This window comes from Bombus flavifrons, chromosome 2, assembly GCF_040668555.2.
Source record: "Bombus flavifrons isolate JBK064 chromosome 2, iyBomFlav1_principal, whole genome shotgun sequence".
Taxonomy (NCBI): Eukaryota; Metazoa; Arthropoda; class Insecta; order Hymenoptera; family Apidae; genus Bombus; species Bombus flavifrons.
Genome location: NC_138443.1, coordinates 7996981 through 8021524, shown reverse-complemented (window position 1 = coordinate 8021524; position 24544 = coordinate 7996981). Strand labels below are relative to the sequence as shown.

General features: G+C 38.7%; 1 protein-coding gene across 3 annotated transcripts in view; it reads left to right on the top strand.

Moving 5' to 3' along the window:
- Nucleotides 1-24544, top strand: part of Sema2a (Semaphorin 2a) — a 558354-nt gene that overhangs the window by 258166 nt on the left and 275644 nt on the right. For 2 of the 3 annotated variants that reach the window (XM_069132504.1, XM_069132505.1), the window contains exon 3: nt 19680-19806. In XM_069132504.1, coding sequence (XP_068988605.1) covers nt 19698-19806 — 109 coding nt within the window. In that variant the 5' untranslated portion in view covers nt 19680-19697. Of the gene's footprint in view, nt 1-19644; nt 19807-24544 lie in introns of those variants that run through there. The other variant, XM_069132506.1, reaches the window with a different exon arrangement.

Here is a 24544-nt window from a genome sequence, read left to right as displayed (position 1 = left end):
CATATTTAACTTAATATACACAATTTAAGGACGAATTTACCCAAATTTCCTCAAAATTTATCTGATCCTTCTCCTATAATCTTTCTTATAGTTCTTTCTTCTATAACCGGAGTTTAGGTTCGGATAAATCGCTTCAATCAACAAGAATTGATTTAATCAATTTGATGATCGAATGAATTTCATTCCGATTAATAGAGTTCCGCTGTAACTGAACTAACATGAATGGAGAAGCTTAACGTAATTGTTACCATGCTACATTTTCGGGAAAAGATCGCGAGACATCGCGAGAAAAAACTTGAAGGGACCACTCGTAACGACGTACGCGAAAGTTCGAACGAAGGGAAGGAGCGAAGAAGAAGTACCTCGGTGAAGACAAAACGAAAACTCGCAAAAAGAAGTCCCAGCCTCGTCGAGCGTTAAAGCCTTTTGAACTTCATTTTGCTCAGGAAAGAACCGTTTTCCACGGTTCTGTCGTCTTTCTCTGCTCGAACTTTTCGGTGGTGGAGCGCTCGTGATTCACGACGCCGCATCGTGTCTTAACGAATCATTCTTTCAACGTAACAGTCCTCGAATTAACAATTCATCAAGGAGGACGAAAGACAGAGAAATAGGTAGAAAGACAGATAAGGATACACGAGTAGATTAACCGTTTCATAGTGCAATAAAATAATGAAAAATTCAGAATAAATGATTTAGAAAATAATTATTTCATTATCATCGAGATTTTGTGTAGTTTTGGTAATTCTCCTGATATCACTGAGACCGTATTGGTCTATAGCATCTGATTATCAATGAAGCTACGTGAGCCATTTCAAAAATTATGATGAACCTATATTTTTTCAAATTTAACTATATTTCAGTATGTATTATCATATTATTGTATTCATTCTTAATGATAATATTCTTATAGTACTATATTTGACAGTTTCCCTAATTTATCAAAGGTTAATTTTAGCGGGAGTAAGGTGTAATTATCGAGGCACGCACAAAAATTGTTGAACGAGCACTAAGAAAATGAGATGTATGGAAGAAAAACTTTTTCGAAAGGAAGAGCTCGTTTGATTTACTTTTCGTTTGAAAGCTCTCCACGAATCAAAGGACTGATCCGGTATCCTTTCGCTATCTTTCCCTTTCTTTTAATCATTTCAATTTCCCTTGAAAGCCCGCTCTCTACAGTTTTTTTACTGTTATCCATTGCGAGACAATTTCCTGTACGGCTGTCATGCAACATGCATGACCTAAATTAATAATTTTCAACATTGACAGATCTTTCCTTTTCTTTTCATTACTCGTTGTAAATCTCATACAACAGATTCTTATCAGTGTGTAGTGTTACATTCCATAAACATTTACGAAGATTGATTTATCCCAATCCACGCGCAAGTTGTGTTCGTTTAGACAATTATGATCTTCCTGATGTGTATCTTTTAATTCTTAAATTCTTATTCTTGAACATAACTCTGTTAATTATTTATACTTATACTCGTGTATCTTCTAGGTCATGGAATATCGACATTAATGACGGATAAGTTTATTCTTCATCTCTATTTTCAACTTTCAGATGTACGAAACTTACAACATTGATCTATAAAATTGACCCCGAAAATATTCGCAGAAAATACATAGAATCAACAGGAAGATCCTGACAGGAATATACCAATCGCATAGTTCTAAAAAAGATCTGTTTTATCTCTTGACACGTTTGTCGTGGTAACAAGCAAGCAGACATGGCGCGTCATGACATAGGTAAATGATGAATCGAACTGTTGCAAGAGTCTGTAGACAGAATTTCAGTGAAATAGCGCCATTGCGCTCAACTCTATCTATCACGGGGTGCGTTTATGAGAAAAACGCAGGGGGACAAAAATTCTGGGTAGTACTCCGTCAAATTAAGCCATGGCTCGACCATAAATTGATAGATGCCCGCCGATAGTTGCCTCTGCATTCATAAACAAGACATTATCGTGCGAATATCGCGATAATGCGTTTCATCCACCCACGTGTCGAGAAGAAATCCCCCTGGAGAGGATGGAACGATGAAGTTGGATAATGCGAAAATAACAGGTCGAAGGATGAATCATGGTCGATTTGACTGCCGCCAAGCACGTCAGAGGTTGGCCATTCAGAAACAAGACTGCTCCCAGCCAACCACTGACCAATAGACGCTGGATATTTTACAAAGGCGGACATAGTCCACTCTGAATACACGTAGTTACAAAACGCCAACATTTTCTTGCTTGAAAGGCCAGATATCGGAGAAGAGTTTCGTGGATCGCTTTGGGGTGATCGCTGTGATGTTTGAACGATTTGACAAGTGGATGCGTCCCGAGGAAAAGTTAAAAGAATGTTTATCCGTCTTTTATTTCTCGAAGTTGGGGAAGAAAGTTGGGAACTTAGAATATTGGTTCTTACGTGGAAGTTTGCGAAACAGGTCAAATGGTTAATGGATGTTTCGTTAATCGAGTAACTATTCGAAATAAATATAGTAATATAGAGAAATTTCGAAACGAAGTCAAAGGAACGTGGGTCCCACTAAAAGAGCCTCCAAAGAATTTGAAACGTCCTACGATTATCGTTTCCTATAAATGCGGACAACAGCAACTGCCAAACTGGATTCTCAACTTCCTCTAAAGAAACAATCTTGAAGTATACCTGAAAAACATTTCAGAAGTACCGATTTCATATACGACTTCGTCCGACGGGAAGTTTCATAAGATCTTGACGCCATGCCTTGTCTGTGTCACTCCCATAAAAGTCACATTCATGAATTTTTATTTTCACCGGCAGATTCCAGCTATTCTCGCATAACATTGTTTACCACGTTTTCGTCTATCACCGGTTCCTTTATCAGAAAACAGGAGAGTCGTTCTCGGATCGATTGCAGGTCGTAAAAGGTCCATCGCGAGGATACCCTCCGCAATGACATATTTTCAAGCGACGGACCGGCTTATATGTAAGTCGATCGGCGCGACGTATCAAAGATAGCTCGAGTGTCTCGAATGAGACGATAACCGGGAAACGAGTGGCTGGCTGTTATTTCGTTCGCGTTTACTGTATCATTAACAAATTATACGAGGCAACGATAAACGCGAAATAAAGCTGGGTCGGTGTAAAGAGATTTACGACGCTTGGCCGCGTTATACGACGCGTGGAAGCGTGGAAAAGGCGAAACTGGCGTGGGTAACCGAAAGGAACAAGGAGAAAAGATCAGGATGCGTAAGTTGACCGAATTTCTTGCACTTGGACCCGCGACGTCGATAAGTTTACGATCCTGTTGGCTGTACGCTCCTTTTCCGATTATCTTCCGCAATGGAAGACGTCAACGTTACCGTCCCAGACGTAAACCTCGCCGGGATCCTCGTTCTCTCGTTCCCTTCTGTTATCGTAACGTTTAAAATCCAGAGGATTTCTTTGCTCACCCGTGAACGTTCACGATCGCGTCGTTGCGGTATTATCTGACTATTGGCAACAATAGCTGCTTGAAACTGGGTAGAGGAGTAAACGAGTGTTACGAATGTCGTAGAATTACACGGGACAAAAGGGGTGGATTTGGAGAGAAAGGAGATGGAACGGTTGATCAATCTTTAATTTCAATCTTACGAGATTAGAGCAATTTTGTGTGGTGTATGTACTAAAGATACATATCATTTCGATTTTCTTTTAACGCTTAGAAACTATTAGCTTCCTTTTTATTTTAACTACAGTACGATTTTCTATATAGTATTTTGAGTATAGAAACAAGAAGGAAGAGGAATGACAAATCATATTTCTGTTAAATGTATGATAAATCTTGTAGTTACTTCTCCTGTTTCTTGTTGCAAAATAACTCATTTAAGTTAGAAACATTGACACGATTAATGTTTACTGTCTTAAATCTAAGAACATAAGCGGGTGCATTCTTTCCTCCATTTCAAACTTCCCTCTATTATCAAGTACTTTTTTATTAATTTTTTAAAAATATTTTTATTAATAATTAAAATACACGATAACTCCAAATATTTAATTTACGTTTTAATCGAACAGTAATTTCCCCCCAAATTACATATATTTATTAAACCTATAATTTTGCAAACGAATCTTCCTCGTCACCGCAACCGCAATTTATCGTTCATCAAAATTCTATCAAGCCAGTTTTCAAAAACTTGTCTCCGCAGCATCGAATCATCCTTTCAAGAGAAATCGTCCTGCAACCATTCCGTATCGCAACTTTCGCCTCGTACCATACAAGCGTTATCGTCAACGTGAAGTTTAAACGTAACAGGACATAAATCGGGACGGAGATGCCGCGTAACGACCCGGTTACCCGGAATCGTTGCCGGCTGTTTTACCTTTTTCAACGGAGAAACGCTGGCGCTTAACCGCGATACGACGCTCATCGCAAAATGAAATTGGAGATAAAAGGGAAGAACGTTACTCGCCGGGAATATTGAATGTCGTGTGGTCGCGCGACGGACTGACGCGCGTCGACTCGTTTTCATAAATTAATGCGCAATTATTTTTCCGCCGGAAAGGAATAATGGCAGTGACACGACAGGGTCGAACGAGAAGCGACGCATTCGCGTATTTGTTGGCTCTCACCGGCACATCGCCTTTTGTGCTGCTCGTATTATTTCTCTGCACTTCCGCAAGAACTCTCGCGTAAAATGTAATGTAACGAAGTAATTCGTTGCTTTTTGGCACAATGGAAGTTGTAAATTAAGATCATAGAGCTTGTAGAGATTTCGTTAAAATTGTTTTTCCTTTAGTATATTAAGCACTTGCATTGGTATTGAACGTTTTACTTTAATTAGCTCCTACCAGATAATCCACTTTCGGAAGAGAAATTATATTCGTACAATTATATATTGCATATAATTATAACATAGAAGAGTATGTTCTATGTGTTAAGACTGGAACGAATTGGATAAAATAGGATGTCGAGCTTAATATAGAGGCACAAAGGATTAAATGAGGTATAAAATTGTAATATTCTCATGCGGGGAATAAAGCGTATTTATATAAACAGAATGAAAATGAATTGGAAGCGGAGAAGATCGTAAGAATTAAGGTAGCGTTATTGTAACAAAAGTTATCAGATTATGGAAACTCGAGAATACTAAGAATACCCCAAATCTATGTCCATTAAAACATAATCAACCTAGTTCTTCTATTAGAACAAATATTTGTCATTAATTCATATATCTAATTGCTACAGTAAGCCTTAATGATACCAAATTACCTTTTAACGTGTGGTCACATGTAATCCCTTTTTGCACACAACCTAATTGTCTGACGATTTTAATCCTGATTCTTAATCATAATATTGACCCAATTCTCCGTCTATTTCCAGTTCCCCCGATACCGAGAGAGCAATTAATTAACTCATAACCTGAAACTATTACGCATCATGAGGAACGTTAGAAAACGATCGACAGATAATCGAACCATGCTAAACGGCTTCCATATTATTCAACCATAGTGCGATTGGTTTCATGGAATATTAAAATTCAATTGAACGAGCGCCACGTCAAGCGCGATACCAGGCTAAAAATCTGACGGATCCGTTTCGTAACGAGCATCAAAATTTGCCGATGAATATTTAAACACCTATTAGCTAAACGGCCGAAATTAGATGGCAATTTTGATGGGTGTTCTTCGACCTGATCAAATATGTACACGGGTCGGAAGTACTTCCATGAATGATAAACGAATACCCTCCATCATGGTCACGAGGCAAGATGTTCTTCCTAAATCCCTGGCGAGGCCGAAGAAGCTAATTCGGTCGGAGCGGTGTGTTCGATTGTCCGTGATAATCAACCGGTACCCTACTTCGACAATGCCGACATTTTTCCTTGTTCTTACGACCAGAGAACGAACGAACGCACCCTAAAGAACCATTTCAACCCGAACACATCCAATGGAATCATCAAAAAAGGAAAAGGAATAGTGGGAAAGGTAGACAGGGATGGATACGAAGAGAGGGAAATTCTGAGGGGTGGATGAGCTGCTTACCGGCACGTAACAAAGGACAAGCGCTCGTTCAAGTAGCGAGCGTACACTTTAATATTTTTAAAGTACGTCCGATCCTCTATGAAGGGTCTTCCGCTAACGAAGCAGAATCGAAGCGACGAGCCGGAAAATGGAAGGGGTTGCGAAGAAAGGGAGGTCGAGGTCGTGTAAGGTAGACCTAAAAGGAGAGAGAGTCTTAGGGGGTTTGGATCTCGCGGCCGTGTTGTAGGAAAAAGGCGTCGCCATGGGGGATAGAAGGAAAAGGAATCGCGAGCAAAGATATCGAGCCGATGGCGGAAATAGAGAAGAGTTCGGCGTAGCCGCGCGCAAATTAATCGTTTTAATGCACCGTCTGACAGCGTAATCGGCTGCTACGAACGCATCGTAGCCTAGCACCAGCTTCCTAACAGCTTTTACCTCGATATGGGGTGTATAGGTACCTTTATCACGTTATCCTGTTATCCCGAGGCCGCGCTTTGAGCGAGATCTCGTTCTCCTTCGAGACGGTTCGTGACTGATGGGAACACTCGTTTGAACCCTTTGTCCACCGCCTTGCGTCGTCTTCTCTTCCATAAAGATTCTGGAAAATTTGCAACGAGATGCTGCATGAATCTTCTCCTTTTGCCCGAGAGTAAGGTAGTATTATTTGAGTCAGAAGGATACGTAATTCGGCACATTGGTTGGGAACAATTTTCAAGCGATCCACGCTTGAAACAGACTATTATTTAACTTGTTATCTGTGGTGTGATAAACAGTGAGATATTATATTGAAGATTAACTAAGAGTCTCGTAACATACAGGTTTAATCATTTTGCGCAAAGTTCAATATTGAATCTTAAGATATTAACTTAAATAACGTTACCTTACTATATCCTATCTATGGTTATTTTATCGGCTAGTTATAACAACCGTGGCCATGTTTGCTGACGACTTCCAACAACTCATTCGAATCCTTTGTCCATCACTTTGCATTCTCTTTTATTCGATAAAGATCCTTGAAAATTTGTAACGAAACGTTAAATAAATTCTTTTGTTCTATCCCTTTTTTCGTGATTTCAGCGATGTATCACCTGGTTGAAACAGGTTTGGAATAAATCCGGGCTTAACTGCGACGAACATGGCCGTGTTCATTCACTACTTCCGACAACTCATCCGAACTTTTAATAACGTCGCTGTCCGTTTCCATAAGTGAGTTATCGGGATGAAGTTTCGCCTTGTTGCGCGTTTGAATTGCCGCGAGTGGAACGGTTCGCTCGGAGAAATTTGTTTATAGGTGATGATTGCATAATTAGATCACGCGAACCGGCTCGTGTTGTTCAAAGCAAAAACTGGCGACTGTAACTCGTACATGAGACGTGTAAATCTGGTTAATACCTGTACTAGATTATAGTGTGTATGACTTCCAGACTTGCTTTATTCACACCATTGGATTGAATTATGTGGAACTACGGACGAGGTCCTGTTGGGATTAAGACTGACGGTTTAACGCATGTTACTTTTAGAAAATTCATAGAATATAAGTTTGGAAGGGTGAAATGAATGATATAATCAAATGGAATAATTGATAATAATTTTAACAATGACAATTTTCTCTTCTTTGCACGTAATAGAATATGATATAGGCTTGGCACAGTAACAAAATAATTATTTTTTGCACAAGTCTTATAAGAGAAAAGGCAGTATTTAAAAATTGAATATTCCTAATCGAATATTCCTAATTGTATCAAAATTTTCAAGCTATTCCACACTAGTTTCCATCGTTCATTTAAAAACATATATCACATACAGGATGTCTGTCCTATATGTTCTTATTCTACTTCGCTGTCATTTCGTTGCGGAAATACGTTTCGTCGAATACGTCACGTCAAATCGCGAATAATATACTGGATGCCATTATACACGCGGCGTTAGGATTTCCGAAATGACAAGCCGAGTAGCCTACGAATATGCTGCCGATCTCTCGATGAGCGCTGTTCATCATCCTTTTCTTTCTTCTTTTTCTATGTATCTTCGTCGTATAAAGTAAACACGCACGATTTTGAATGCCTTAGAAGATGGACTTACTCAGTCAGTGAAGGAAATATAAGCAATGATACCTTTTCATTAACGTGCGAGCAAGAATTACCGCGTCTACAGAAGCCGCAGGCCGAAGTAATCAAATTATATTCGCAGCGCAATCAGCTTCGTGAAAAAAGGCATCACTACTGGCAGCCGATACAGGCGGAAGAAAGAAAAAAGAAAATAGGAAATACAAAAGGAAGAAACGTGTGTGAACATTGTCGGATGGAGCAAACTGTCGAAGTTCGCGATTCGAGAATTATTTAAGAGAATTTAATAAGCACGGTCATAGAAAAGGGAAGAAGATAGAACGAACGAGAGCCTCGGAGGAATTCTAAATTCAATTGTTACTTGGTGCTCGTGGAATGCATTTCGCAGCCGTTGATTGATTCTCGAACGTCGAACGATTCAATTATAAAAGGCTATTGTAATATTTTTCCATTTAAAAAACCAGGCTTACTTGATATTGGCAATTACGCGTGACTATTTGCGTATTGTAATGTCGTTGCTCGTTTCCACAGCAGAGAGAAGTACTCGAAGCAACGGAAACTCATTTACGATCTCCTTCGGTCATCGACGATGTTCGATATTAAATTCTTTAATTGTTTGTTAATAAAATACATTATTTTAGCTTCTTCTTTTTTAACTGTACTCTTGTCTTCTTGGTTGGGGATCAGGGAAGGGAATATCGCGAGTATAATTATTATTCATACCATCTTCTTTAGCTCCTTTATGGATTTAATGGAAAATTGGAGCATTCGTTCATTATATTTTTATTACTAACCACTTTTTTATCTAGTCAGTACAAATTATGCAAACAGTATAATTAAATTGAGGTACTTTTATGAATATTTATCGTACTTTTTATTTATGCAAAGTTGCTTTACAAACGAGTATATTGTGAAAACTAAACATTAATGTGCCAAAATAGATATTCTAGGATATTTTATAAATAGATATATACAAAGTAGAATTTTATTTATACGAATTCTACTTATTTGAACGAAATCTTAACATCCGACTAGATGAAGTCCTACAGTCTGGATCTACTTATTACAGTGTGAATACTTATTACATAAATGAAAAATTACAGGTAGTGGGGAGAATTGGTGAAACCCTGACAGGTTTATATAAAGTTCTACTTTATTACTTCGAAATGTGTATAAATAAATAAATATAATATACTCTCAAAATTACATGCTTATACAAAAAAATATTATCCTATTTAATTGATAGAAATTTCTTTAATTAGTCATGGAATCTTCTCTAAAGCATCGAATGGTTTCGCATTTTCTAATCGGGGAATTCTCGATAGCAAAACATGGAGTGACGCGTTTAAACAACTTCACGCCAGCCGGCGTGAATGACCAGAGCGTGCAGTAGTCGTAATTGGTCGGATGATAGAGTGGAAATTAACGATTGCAAGTTCGGGAGCGTTTTCAATAGCCGGAAAGTCTATTTCGTGTCCGTAGCAGCTGTTCAGAGGCGTCTGACCGCGGATTAGTCTTTTCACGAACGAAGACTACGGACAGATGTTTCCAAACAAATGGCCACGAAACTTTCTATAATTGAAATTAATGATTTATCATCTCGTAAGCTTTTAATAGCGAAAATACGGCAACGAGCCATTAAATCGGAAATGTTCATTATATAAATGGATTGTAAACTTTCGTACGACGTGGATAAATATGTCTTCTTTGTCTCTTCCGATGGTGTAGTGTCTCTCAATTTTCCTTGATTATAGAGCCGTTCGTGTCTATGTGACGACCACATTTTTTAATCGTACATATACATTCACGTAGATCGTACGATAGTGTGATCGTAAATACTTGCATGAAACGTTGCAATTTGGCGAAAGATTAACTTCATTTTAAAGGTTAATCCACCGATTAACTTGATTTTTGCAATTCCTCGTTCTATGTCCTGGTGTATTTCCAAGATAAAATTGTACAGTGATGCGATATAAATAAAAAAGGTTAAATATTTGATGGCTAAAGCGACAATTGCTGTGAGAATGATACGCAAAATCGCAATAACAATTACTATTGCTATTAACTGTGCAGTATTACTAAAGCGTTAGAACAAAGTTGAGAATAGTACATTTCTCATAATGTATATGTACTATTCCTGATTTCATGCAAACACAAAATTTCGAAACTATTTCGATTATAGAACACTCTCGCAATTCGTTTCGTCTAATTATCGGTTACGCATTTACATTACCGTTGATCGTTAAAATTAAGTTCTCTAGTACCACTACTCAGTAGAACACACGTATATGTACATGCATGTGCAGAAAATCACAGATACACAAGAAACCACGGTTGTTTCCCAAAAATAACCACGGCCGATCGATCCTACCAAATCTAATTCCTTCGTTCGCTTCACACTTCCCATAAAATTCACTCCATCCCTTCGATTCACACGGCTGGAGTGTGAACTAGCCGAAACTCGAGCCCTCGAGCTCTCGTCGAAGACGAGAACGCTTGCCACGTTGGATCGTCATAAAATCGCGTCACCAAACCGGTGAACGCAATCTACCAAGTAACTAACTCGGTTACCAAGCACTTGTACACCACCCGACGTCGTCGTCGTTTCTCTCTCTCCCTCTCTCTCTCTCTCTCTCTCTCTCTCTCTCTCTCACTCTCTCCTGCTTCACGACATGCGGTCGCGACGTCTTCGTCCCTCTCTCGAGCTTCAACCCTTTCCTCTCTCGAGGACCGCTCTCTTTGCAACGCTGCTGGCGGCGCGTGTACCTGCCCATTATGGCTAAAAGCGTAGCACACTCGATTATCACGTCGTCGCGCGTGGCTGAAAACTGAAAATGCCGTGGGCCTTTGACAGTGTAAGAGCCCCTTCGTACCGGCGATAAGGCATTAGCCACGCCGTGAAAATTCTGCTAACAGCCTTACCGCGAACTTGCCGATGCAGTCCCGTCATCGCCATGGGTCCTGATCGATCCCACCCATTTTCGGCATACCAGCTAACAACTATTTCCAACCGTAGACAGGAATACGAACTACGATGAGGTTTTCATCCAGTTCTGGAATGTATATGGTTCGATATCGAGTTCGGGATCATTTTGTATACTTTTTCGATTTGATATAACTCGTCGAGATAAATGATGATCGTTACGGTAATTCGTTGATAGAAAGATACAATGGTATGCGTACGTGTTGAAGAATTGGGGTAGTGACCAGTTAATTCTGTATTTTATATTTTCGATATATTTGAGATTATATGTTAGTTATTTTAAGGGAGCTTGTATGTTTGTTCTTGCGATCGGATTAGAGGAGTAAGTTAAAATGCGTAAAGTATTTTAGTGGAACGTTAATTTCATCCGTAATGTAAATAATTTGATAGCAGAATTTTTTCGTGTAGTTTAAAGTACATCGATAATCAGATACGAGTTCGAATCTGTACAATAATTCTATTTTGTACTTATTTTCTCTATTAGATCCTACTTGTACGACATTTCTTATTTTCAGTGAAACTTTATTTAACATTAATTATAAATTTCATACCGCACGCATGTATTTGGGCGCATTATTATACAAAATAAAACTTTCTTCCTATGACATAATACACTTAAAGAGCTAATCGAACGTATCGGAAATTCTAGTTGAAAAATACTAAAGAAGAAATGTTTTGACACCGATGAAAATCTGCGTACACATTTAGTAGTTTGAAATTAAAATTTATATTGCCTTCATCTTATTGTATTTATGAGTTAGAAAAGATCGTTCATGGCAGCAGAGCTCAGCGAGAATTTGCATTTGAACGCGTCAGCGAAATTCTTAAGGCGGCATATACTTACCTGCCGAACGGTAGGTTAAGAAAGAAACCCTCGTTCTACGGAGGTTCAACCACACCCTCGAATCATTATTAGGAAAGCTACACCGTTGTGATTTCAGGGAAAGACGACCCTTCGTTTTCGAGGCACAAGAACGGGAACGTCGTTTAACGACGTCATGTGCTTCAAAATCCTTACAACAAAGTTTTTGTTTGCACGAAATCCGAGACCTTTCCCGGGTATCCTTACGGAGCTCGTAAGGAATCCCTTGTAAAGGGACTCGATAATGACGAGACAGTGTTCCAGAGATAAAATCTTGCCATTGTATCAAAACTCTGTAGCGTTCCTTTTTTCGAACATTTTAATTGTCTTCATCCACGATTGTACAATAATACTTTTAAGGGAAAAACGAGTGGCATAACATCTTACTTGTAAAATGAGGAAATATTCCCTTTTTATTTTAATATTCTCCTGTTCCCTGATTTGGTAAAATGTTGATAGGCTAAGTTTTTTTCCTTGCATTTTTTGTTTATTATAGATGGTTTTGTATATGATTAACTGTAATGCAGGTTATAGTTATTAGTAACGAATTCACGATATTAATAGCGATGTATGTAGAATAGTCTTCAGGAATCTTGCATTAAGCTAATAAACCTCAGCCAGGCTGCAGATAAATAGTTTATGTCAACATAAATGTACTTCATCCTTTGCGGTGTACTCGTGTATATATCTTCACTGACGCTTATACATCATGCTAACAGTTAATTAAGCGAAGCAGAAACGCGAATAGCGATTAAATGTAGAAACCCAGCAAATAAATCCTGTTTGAATTATATTTTCTTCTGAAACAAATTCTTATAATCGAATTTCGAACAAAAAATATTCACAACTATAAATTGTCATAAAATTCCAGATTTCCATCGAAAAATTAAAAGGTAGAAAAGTGAATTCCAATGAAACGCCTGTTCGAAATGCTCTTTTCCTTCGATACACAGGAAAATTGTAGCAGGACAGCAAATTCTCTGTCCCCACGGAGATGCTTTCCCACTTTGCTTTTTATGCACCTGTCACCTCACACCCCATGAAAGTCCCTGTACATCGAGCGTAACCGCACAGCTTTCAGAAACTTCAAAGACTCACTCAACCGTCAGTCTTATCCTTTTACGTTCTTTTCAACATGCGCGCGTACTATATTTTACCTGTACATATATGCATCAACGTAGCCGCTTTAACCGCAAGCCGTCCAACATACTGATTACAATCCACCGGTAGCTGGAAGGAACGTCTTACTCGACAATCGGCTACCGGAGAATTGCACAAAGGACGAAATCGCTTGTGGAGACGTTGATTTCTGACGCTCTCTCGACCCGTCACTTGATGCAATTGCGCTAACGAGACGGCACCGCCTCGTGAAAAACAGAGTTGCGAAACAATTTGGATCGAGGTTAATAAATCGTGACGCCTTATTCATGGAATAGCGTATAATTGGGAAACATACCGGAGGCGAATTTTGAAACTTTTTTAAACGATTCATAAGCAAATAAATAATTCTTCTAATTTTTGTAATAATTAAATGCCTTCATACAACGTTCTTTTATTCTTTATCATTTTGAGTATCAGCTCTTAATTTTAAGTTACAGCTGATTTAAAGTGAAATTTATGTCAACTGTTTTAGCAGAAATTTTCTCGGTAAAACAGATTACTAGGAGAATACTGTTACGTATTATGAACGTTCATTTATCGGAATATAATTAATGCTAATTCTGCTTGCATAATCTCATTGAAACATATTTTTTGGTCTGATTAATTCTTCGAGTATCCCTAGCAAAACTTCAACGTGACTGAAACACCACTTTTAAAATAGTTTCTTTGATAAAACAGTAATTAACTCCTTCCTTGGAGCCGTACGGATCTTCATTAGCCGCTAAAAGGATAGTCTTCGAATAAATAGTTTTTGCAAGTAATATTTAATCGGCTAGCGAGGATGCAGAGCATTAAACGTGGCCGAGAAAACGACGACGATGAATCTCGTTTGGTAGTCTCAGACACGAATCCTGCAGGACCCTTGGTCGTCTAGAATCGAGATTATAAATATTGATCCTGAGCGTCCTTCAACTTTGAGTGCACTCGAGGAGTCCCTCTTGTCCCGCATTTCTATACTCGGCCGTACAGTCGAGGGGGATTCTTCGTGGCGAAATTGAAATCCGAGAGGTTCCTCCTGCTCGTTCCGCCAGAAAGAGAGTCAAAGTCGCTCGGGCAAATTAAAATTGTAGGGCACGGCCGTGGACAACTGGCCTTTGATGGCCGCGCCAACGGTCACGGATCATCTAGTCTGCGGAATAAGGAAGAATCGCCGTTGCCAGGCAAGGCATTTCTTTATGGGGGTTGCGTCGGGATGCGTTGAAGCCTGGAAAAGGGACGTCAGCCTCCTTCGAGCTGTGGACCTTCAAATCCGCGGAAATTGGACGCTTTATAAATGGATCGGGGGTGGGGATTAAATAAAATCGCAGTTTGTTGTTATAACACTATATTTGCTTGGGTAAGATAAAGTATATCTACTTCAGATTTGAAAATAAACTAAGATAAGGTCAGCGAACCTATAATTATCAACGTAAAAAATTGTCTTGGTAATTTTAAACGTAGGGAGAAATTATTTAATAGTCCAAGAACTTATCGTTAATTATTTAACGATTTAAGAAATAATAGCATTGTTAGTCTTACGATGTGTGCAAAGAATAACTGATCTCATGAAACACTTCGATTCCTACATCGCTTGTGGAACGAATCTCAGCGCATCTTACGATTATAAGTATCATAAAGAAATAGAACTCTACGCAATAAAAGGGTAGAAATCTGATTTTGTTTATTAATAATAACTATGATTGAACAATAAGTGTTTGAATTTTTTCTCTTTGATTTTATAACCAGTAAATATTTTATACTAGCAGCGGTGTTAATTTAAAGTTATCTTTTATCCACCATTATCCTTTAATAAAGTTCATATCCTTGAGAAGAAAGGACAAACTTTACTCAGGCTTAAAAAATAAAGGAAATTCTTGATAAGGGACAAGAGAATGGAGAGAATAGAGGGTCAGTAGCCTAAGCTGGGTTGAAGGACGCAGACTTCAGAAGATCAGTGACTGGCGTTAGGCTATCCGTCCCTTCGTCTCGTTTTGCCCTCTAAATCGGTTTAATCGAGCTCTCGTTAACTTCGTTATCGCTAATGCCCGTTGCAATGTAGCTAAGTGGCTGTTGCTGCCTCGAGCTGCACTGCCCTCCAGGCTCATATCCTTTGGCAATTACTTTACTACCGCCGAAGTCCTGATTCGATTAATCAATTAACGTAAGTTCATTCCGAGAGTGATACGCTTTCGGTTTAAACAGTCTGGCCGATATATCGTTTCGAAAATATCGTAATTTTACATTTCGGCAAGACAGGAACTACGAAGATTTTATGGGAACAAAATTTTAAAGATCTTATCACTGTTCACAAGAGTTGGAATTTGATGAAAACGAATAAAAATTAGAATTGTAGTTTATTTTTGTATAATTCATTTGGGAAAATATAATACGTATAACATTAATGAATACAGTGTTGTGAGTATGTAAATATCTATAGTGTGAAACTCAACATGTCTCCATCAACATCTGAGATACTGATTAAATGAAGAGGAGTCAGTCAGAACAGTCGGAGTGGAAAATATTTGACACTGTATAAAATTATATAACGATATTATATTATAATATTGTAATTATAAGACCATGAGTGATATATAAAAATAGTATATTCGGTATGACACATAATACAAAGCCATTACAATAAAAATAATTAAGCAAAGAATATAATAACATATATCAATATGTGTGTATGCTAAAGGGAAACTACAAGTTTTCTCCAATTTGCTTGCTGGATTACGTAAATACTGTCAATTCTCATTCGACTAGAGCTTAATCGTAAATAACGTGTAATACCATGGAAAATCACCTTATTTGTATTTCGTAGCTATGAGAACCCTGCGAAAGTCAGAGTTCTAAGGATGACCGTCCTAGAAATTCCGAAACGGTGCTAAGTTGAATCGATCGTATGAATCGTTTTAGTACGCTGAGTCTGCATCAGGCCTTCAAAGTGCAATCGAGTTCGCCGATTTCGAGAGAGCGTGAAACGTTACTCTACTATTCAGAGATGCTATAGGTGTTCTCTTCATTTTCATCACTCTGTCCCTTTCGTTCGTCTGTTCACCACTCATCCTCTTCTCTTGCCGCATGCAATTACTCTGATTTCACCTTCAGAAACGAGTAATTACCATCTCCGGGCTAGTTATAATTAATAATAATGAATTCGACATGTATTCCTCACTTTCTGTCCTTTTCCTAATTTCTGCGTTCGTTAGTCGTTGTCTTTGTCCACTTCATCTTAAAATCGTAAAAGATTTGGGTGAAAGGTACTTTTAGTAACTACGTACAGAGCGTAGAAAGTGGCAAGAGAGATGCTTTCAAATTTAATAAAAAATCTTATATTACAGATAAAATCACATTTTTTGTGTTTGATAGAAGAGCAATTTCAAAATTCGAAATCTATCAAGTACTTGCTTTTTTCAATCACTCCATATCGAGACATTTCTTCCTAGTTACCAAAATGACATGGAAGTAACAAAAATAACCGAAAATTAACAAAAATGGAATTACGATATTTCTTCTGTGTGGTCTTCATAATTCATAAATCATACTTTACATATAATTATAATTCATAAATTATAATTTAAGTCTAACAAATAATATTATTTGCATAATACGGAACCATATTTATCCAAAGAAAAGATGAAAAATTCGCGAGACGTGTTAGAACGCAGCGACGCGTCGTTAAGTGACGCATTGAGTTCACTTTCAGTCTCATTCCGAGCGCGAATTTTGTTGCCAGACGCTTCTTAGGCCATGCGTCGACTAGAGCTGTATTTTCAAGTTGAGGTAAACGCCACTGCCAGAAAAGTACATTTCTGATTCCCGTGAATCAAACCTGATGAGCTACTAGAAATGAGCTACATTGTTGCGCGAAGTTTGTGCCCGTAATTTTGTCATACTTGTAGCTTCGAACAGGCAGGTACTGATAAAACAACGTATTGTCGAGAAATTTTGAACGAACGACAAATTCAATAAACTCAAATATTTCCAACAATTTTTCTGCTTAAAAATAGAAGCGGCTGCTGTAGCAGTTAAAATAGAGCTGGTAAAATAAACTAAAATACAGAAAACTAAAGCATTGTAACGTTCGTCAAATTGTTACAGCGTTTTCAACGCTACATTGCACTCTGCCGAAAATATGTAGGTACAGGTTCAAAGTGTTCGAACATTCATCGAACTATCACATTTTATTAATACTGTAACGTGATACAGTTAGGCATTTGTATTAATAAAATTTAAAACCAATATGAAAATGTACATATATGAAAGTCATAAGACATTTACTGCAAACATATATTTACTAAAGAATTAATACAGAGGATGAATAGACATCATAAACATATAAGTAGTAAAAATAGTCCAACCGTATATCGAGGCTCATTGATTATTTAAATACTTTCATAATCTCTACAAATACTTAACTTGTACTAACTATTTTGTACATTCGGTGCCGATATAAACTTTACCGATATAATTATGAAAGTCGTGTGTCGTTACAATTCCAGTAAAATTTCAAAATACTTCCTATAACATATGTGGCGGCACTCGACAAGCAAATGCCACCACTCGACAGTAACTAGTGTCGGACGACGGCAGCGCAGTGGGTAGCGCCAAGTTTTCAGGACAGAAAAAAAGTTTTCAGGACTGAAAAATCAACCAAAAACAAAATTACATAAAAGCTCCGCTCCCCAGCGGCTTAAATCCAAAGAATAGATTTAAAACACAAAAAATGTAAAACGCCGACACATAATATAGTATGGCTACGTCGTACCGTCGCGTATCGGTACTTTTGCCTAACACATCTTATCGAAATTCATAGTTTATTGTGAATACCCAATATGTATTAAAAATTGTATCTTGGTTTTAAATAAACATTAAAAAAAAGCAATGGGTAGCGCCTTAGGTTACGAACGTTCGGGACCCAGGTTCGAATCCCGGCGATCGGAGTCCGATTTTTCTTCTACGCATCAAAAATGGAAGAAAATCAGCAGTACCCCATCAGTGACATCTTACAGCCAGCAGTTTCAATTATCACGGACAATACTTTACACCTCGCATACTCCCACTTATTTCACTAAATTAATATCCTTCCTATTTTAAAAGCTTCACCAAAAACCCTCTATCGAAAACGAGAAAGGAGAAAACCACTGGTAACATATAAATATTACCTTCGCTGCGTTCGACGAGTACGAATAATCCCCGTTGGCAGAAGACAGCCTTTAGGTGAGAAAGTTTTGATTTACGATAGCAGGTTCGTCCGATACCAAAGGTCAGGACCAGAAACGGTGCAACGGGAGAAGTTTACCGACGACCGAGAACGCTCTATTAGTATCATCCATTCGTTATTTTCTTTCCTAGTTCGCGCAACCATGCAAGAACGACGAAGAAGCATCCGCGAGTTGGTTACTAAGAAAGAGCCGGATCCCCAAAGGATATCCGTTCGTGGTTCAAAACACTCGGCTTGCTTTCTCGTCATGGAAAACTGGTTATTGATACTGCACTGGGAACTTGTTTGGAGAAGGGAGAGGAGGAAAAGTTTGCGCGCCGGTGTCGGAGCATCCCTTCCGGTGCTGGGTGCTAGCCATTGATAAAAACATATTTGCCCGGGACCAAGCGATGTTAACAACCTCGCGCTCGTATCGTTTGTCATTATTGCCGTTACATGGCGGGGGACTCGATCAACTGGCGAACGAGTACGAAAAGTTTCGCGTCTAAGGAAAGTTCAACGCTGTCACGGACCGTGGAACCGATGAATCGTGATTTTCTCGATAGTGTCTTAACTGGCTCGAGTCCGAGTGCCGAGGAAAATCTTGGCCGATTGCCGACCTTTGATCTCTCCTTCCTACTGACTACGTAGTCAGAATTTTATTAGGGAAAAATGCAAGGGACCAGGACAATCAGCTACAGTGTTTTCTTAATTTTTCATTTATTTTATTCTTTCGTAAATTGTGCTGCACTTAAGATGATTGTTTTAAGTTTCTATACAAAGTCAAGTGGAACAAACGAGTCTGTATGAATTTCATCAAGGAGAATGAATTGATATTGTACTTGTAGTATGCTCATCGAACGAATACCTTGAATGTTTGCTGTTAATTATTACCGATAAGTAATTACACAGAGTTAAAACAGAGAAACATCGTGCAATTTCGCTTAACGACAACGATTTTTTTCATTCCTTACGAAGCAATAGGAAATTAGGTTTAGACAGAAATGAGAAAATAATACGGCGAACCGATTAGTGAGGTTACGTAACAAAGCTTTACCTTTGACAGATGGTAATGTTTAGTAGTAGAGCACGACGGGTTTGGATGTAGAAATCGATAGTTGTACGGGAACTTGTGTAAATAGAGATTAACGGGAAGCTTTTGCTTGTAGCAAATATTATGGGCGTTGCCATAACATCAATCGTCCAATGCTAAGACCGATGTTTGAATATTGTTGATTATTGAACTTGATCGCTTCCGTCATCACACACATAGTCGAAAATCTCTGAATAATTTTATACAAATAGTGATCGAAACTATTATTCAAATTTTAGATTGAACTAAAATTTACAAATATTTTGAGACTTTTTTACATAGATTTGTTTATGTACTATTTACAAATGTGTTTCGAGGATCAGACTTCATCTTGTACATAGAAAAATCTAATTCTGTTGCAGTGTTTGAGTGTTAGCGCGATGGATACGTCAAGGAATCGAACGTGGCTGAGAAGAATGGCTAGTCTGCTCTGGCTTGTCTTCCTATTTGTCGGAGTTTCGGCTGGAACTCTAGAGAAACTGCACGAAGGTGAGTTGGTAGCATTATGTCAGCCAAATTCTTCTTACTATATAAACAGACGCGTATTGAATAAATATTTTCTATCTGTTCCACGTAACTGATCGATTTTTTCAAAATAGCTGATATTATCGAAGTTAATAATTATACGGGATCGTATCGCACAATAGGCGCAAGCCATTATCCCAGCCTTGTCTGTGAAAGTGAAAAATATAGACCGAAAAGTCATTATCATTCCTGTCCCTGACGCGTACCTTTGCACGGCGTCACCGACAGCGTTCGAGTGACGATGATAAATTTCTGTTTAATGTATTGAACACCCCGTGAGATTTATTACGTCTACAATAGCAGGAAATCGGTCTTTATCGATAGCATCGCTTCACGACCCAACAGCGTTGCCAACATTCCTGAAATTCCTTCCAAACGCACTCACGAAGTTTCTTAAACATCTTCGCTGCGCTATATTCAAAACGTGAATACTCACACTATGCACAGAAACGTTTAAACGGTCTTCAAAGGATAAGAAAAACGTCGAAAATGTATTTCCAAATATGTATCGCCAAACGAGCAGAGATGATCGTAAAAGAAACGACGCTGAGGCTACTTTAAACCGCGGTATGACCACCGATATCTTTCGACCGCTTTTGTTCCTTTAGGCTACGATCTGGTTATCCTGATTTCGTACCGCTCCGTCAACGAGACACGGGAAAGCGTTAACGATCGCGGGACAGCGCGTGCGGAGAGCACCATATGATTTAACCATAAATTCGATCTGCATAACAAGGCGACCCCTCATGAATAAAGTCATTCGTATTTCGATATTAATCATGCCTCGCCACGCCATCCGGAACAACGAGTTTAGAGGTCTGCCCTCCCTTTCATCACCCGCCTCTGTTTTCCTTCTCCGCTCTCTCGTTTCACGTGAAACGCGCCTCTGTCAGAGGCCGACGCGTCTCTTTCGCGCCGTCTGCGCGCCTCGTACCATCGCTATCGAAAATTTCAGTCTCTGCTCGCCTGTTCGTCACGTTCAAATGCGTAAGTGTTATTCGCCGACTGAACTGATCGTTCGTTTATAATTAATGACGCTACATGCTATTCGTTTTCACGGAAGTTGAGAATTTTGTTAATAGTATTTATAGTGGAAGCGTAGCAAAGTGGATTTGCGTTGTAACGTTTCGTTAAATAATCAGAAGAACTGTCAGGATGGAATATTATACGTTTTCCTCTCTGAACCATATACGTACATAGATACATATGTATATCGTAGAAATTAGGTTAGAATGGGTCACTGTTAAGTAAAATATATTGGGATATTAACAGTAAGTAAAAGATTTGATTTAGAATTAATAAGATGTGTTACGATCATTTAAATATTTTCACTAATAACGGTAAAGAAGATCGAAGCTAATTTACTATATTGTCTAATCTTAATTGAAACTGTACATTTATGACGGGGACTCATGTAAGATTAGGCTGTAACCTATTAAAACGTTAGAGCATTACTAGAAACATTCTGCTTCTCTAATTATCTTATCTCCCTCCGACACCGATAATTTCATTCTAACTAACCTTACCCAACCGAATCGAAAAATCCCTCCCAACTATCTCCGATTCTCAACTTAACCCGTACTAAACTCACAAACCAAGAACCGCCCACGTACATACGTTCACCTGATTGCACGAACGTACCTATAGCTGAAGATACATATTTCCACGACTAGGATCCAAGAAAACCAGAGCAAAGTAATTTCTGATAGCGGTTAGAAGCGGAAAGGATAAATGTATCGGGTGTACCGAACGTAATTAGAAACATTCGAGGAAATGGATTGTGGGATAGGAATGCGGGTTTTCGTTGCTCGACCAATGGACGCGACAAGCGAAACGGTTTTATCGAGTTTTCCAGAGAATTATCTATCGCGACCACGGTAGATAAAGTATCTACGTCTTCCGGCCGATAGGTCCTCCACTATTCCCATCTCTCTTTTCCTTCCTGTCTCTTTGCTCCTCTTCTCTGCCTGAGTACGCCTTCCCCTTCTCCCTCCTTTCTGTGAAAGCCAGCAAGCTCCGTTGCAACTTCCGACTGAATAAGCATCACCTCACTTCCGTTTCCGACGATGTAGCCTTTGACGTAATACGTGCGCCGTTTTCTGTGTCCCATTGCCTATCCCATTTCGTCGACCTCTCGTTCTCTTTCTCAGTTACCAGCCTGCGTATCTACTTCCTCTTTGATACTTCCCTTTCTCTTCCGGCCTTCCCTCTCCCCTTTCTATATTTCTTTATGGATCCACGAACTATTCTTTGCGGTGTTACCATTATTGCTGCATCTTCGTCCGTGTCTTCGGCTTCTTGTTTTAATACCACTCATCGAACTTTTCAGCCACGTTGTTTCTTTTAAGCGATCTCCCTTTGACATTGCTTTTTACGCGATCACGCAAAACGGGTCACTTAACGCTTTGTCGATTGTTAGAAGTACTTTGCTGGTCGTTTTGATATGAAAGTTTCTCGAGTTTTTTAATATTTATCGTTTTCAGCGATCTATCTTTTGCGTTTCGGTACTCCAGTTTCTTTACGCGGAATCTTAACTGCAAAATTAACGACTGACTGTTGCCGGGCTTGTGTTATTGCATTTACTCTTGAAGTACGCAACAGAGTCAATTTGTTTGAGATGTTCAAAGAGAAATCTACTTTTTCTTTGTTAATGAAAATATATTGGTTTCGAAATTTTTTACAATACAAAAAAAAAAAGAATCAAATGAACGTTTAGATGTAATTGAATCCTTTGATGTAATTTTGTCATTAACGTAGAATGCATTACGGATGATATGCTTCGTTTTAACGTAACAAAAACTATTGAACGTTAAGATGCGTTGCTTCCAGCAATATTTCCATCTACTCGAATTCCTTTTTTGTATTGCTCTATAGTGAGATAAGTTTGTACGAGATGAGATGCTAATGGTTCCCTGAATTGAATTATAAACGGCAAATAAAGACAGAGTACCTGTTAAAATCTCGTTCCGTCTATTTACCGTCAGAAGAGGCACATTAGAACCATTAAAATTTGTACATCGCTGAACGTTAATTTTCTACCGTCGGAAGGTTAATTCAATTCCACACAAAATACCAACGCGTTTTCAATCCGTGGTTCGAAAACTAGAGTTTCACGTGTCAGAAAGAAACCTCGGTTACGTTTCTCGTAGAATACAAATGCGACGTTCTTATTTTCTACTCCATCAAAGACAAACTATCCGACGGAAGTCCTGTGTCGTCCCGTTATTAAATCTTTCCACGACTAAAAATTGAATCCACCTTTTGTTTTCGATAACCGTCGCGAACTCATGCACAGTTTTTCGTGATGTAAAACCTAAAACGGATTATTTCTTTTGCTCGAACTTAGACAACGCGACATGAAACGAAGCCAATGATCGCTTGAATTGCTGTTTAAAAGATTAAGATTAAACACGCTCGATTTCACGGCTAACAACGTTGATATACGGACACGGTGGTCCTGTTAACAGATTGGTTGCTGGACGAATTTCATATCTGTGTATTGCACATAGCGTTGATGTATTGTCGTTTCTTTCATTACAATAAATTGTTAAATACTCCGATATAACATCTTATCAGACAGAAATGTTTAGTAATTTTCAGAAGGTTATACTATATGTTATACATACTCTGGTAGTCATGAAATTATATGTTGGTTGTATTATATATTGATTAACAATACAAAATAAAAATTCCTAGAATTTTATAGATCTCCTAGAAATAGATTTTATAGATAAATGTCCCATAGTGCATTTCAGATTTCAAATTATTATTATAGTATTTACAGCATTATAAAGTTTACGAAGATCGAAACATTTCAATTAATTCTGACATAATTGGTTATCGGTGGACCACATGGCGTCATTGTCAAGTTTAACGCCAATCACTGGTAAATCCGCAACGTTCGTGTCAAAGATTCTACGAGCGTCCCTTTATCGTGTAATGTCAGAAACATACAGAGGAGATATACATAGATATTAGCCGCATTATAAATGAGAAATGACAACAATTATGTGGACTAACAAGATAACAGCGATGCATCAAACGAGCTTAATCTCTTTCTATCGCGATTCTGATAACGTTGCTCGTTTTTTTTATCGAAGCTAGACACGCATCTGGCCGCAGCTTTATTTCTTCTCGGAACGTGTTCCATGCGTTTGCCGATCCCGCTTCCGGTTTCCGCTAGACTTCCGACTCGACGGCAACCGTGAAAAATTGCGTTTCGTCCGTTATTGCCTGACCGGTGAAGCGTTACGCCGACTGATGACGCAAGCCACGATGAAATCTCTTCTCTTACCGGCTCATGGTTCCATTTCCCCTCTTGCTCAGGAGCAACCTTTCGTCCTTTTGTTTTCGTATCCGATGAACACATGATCCCGGTTTCCGGTATCCTCGACGGGCCACGTTCTCCTCTTAGTCTTTGCATCCGACTTTTTTGAATTCGTCCTCGGAGTTGTATCAGAAGACGGTGTGTTCCCACTCTGCGCGGAAACGTCGACATCCATCATCCGAGGAAACCGAATCTCAGCACTTGCTATCCTCTCCTCTGCCACCGTTCTGAACGATCCTGGCGACTGTGTTGGCAATGGCTGTGAGACAGTGGTGAACGATCTACCAGATGGGAGATAATTTTAATGACAAGCTTTAAGCGGAACTACGAAAAGAAAAGTACCGTTGGAACTAGGTTTCAATGTTATCTTTCATC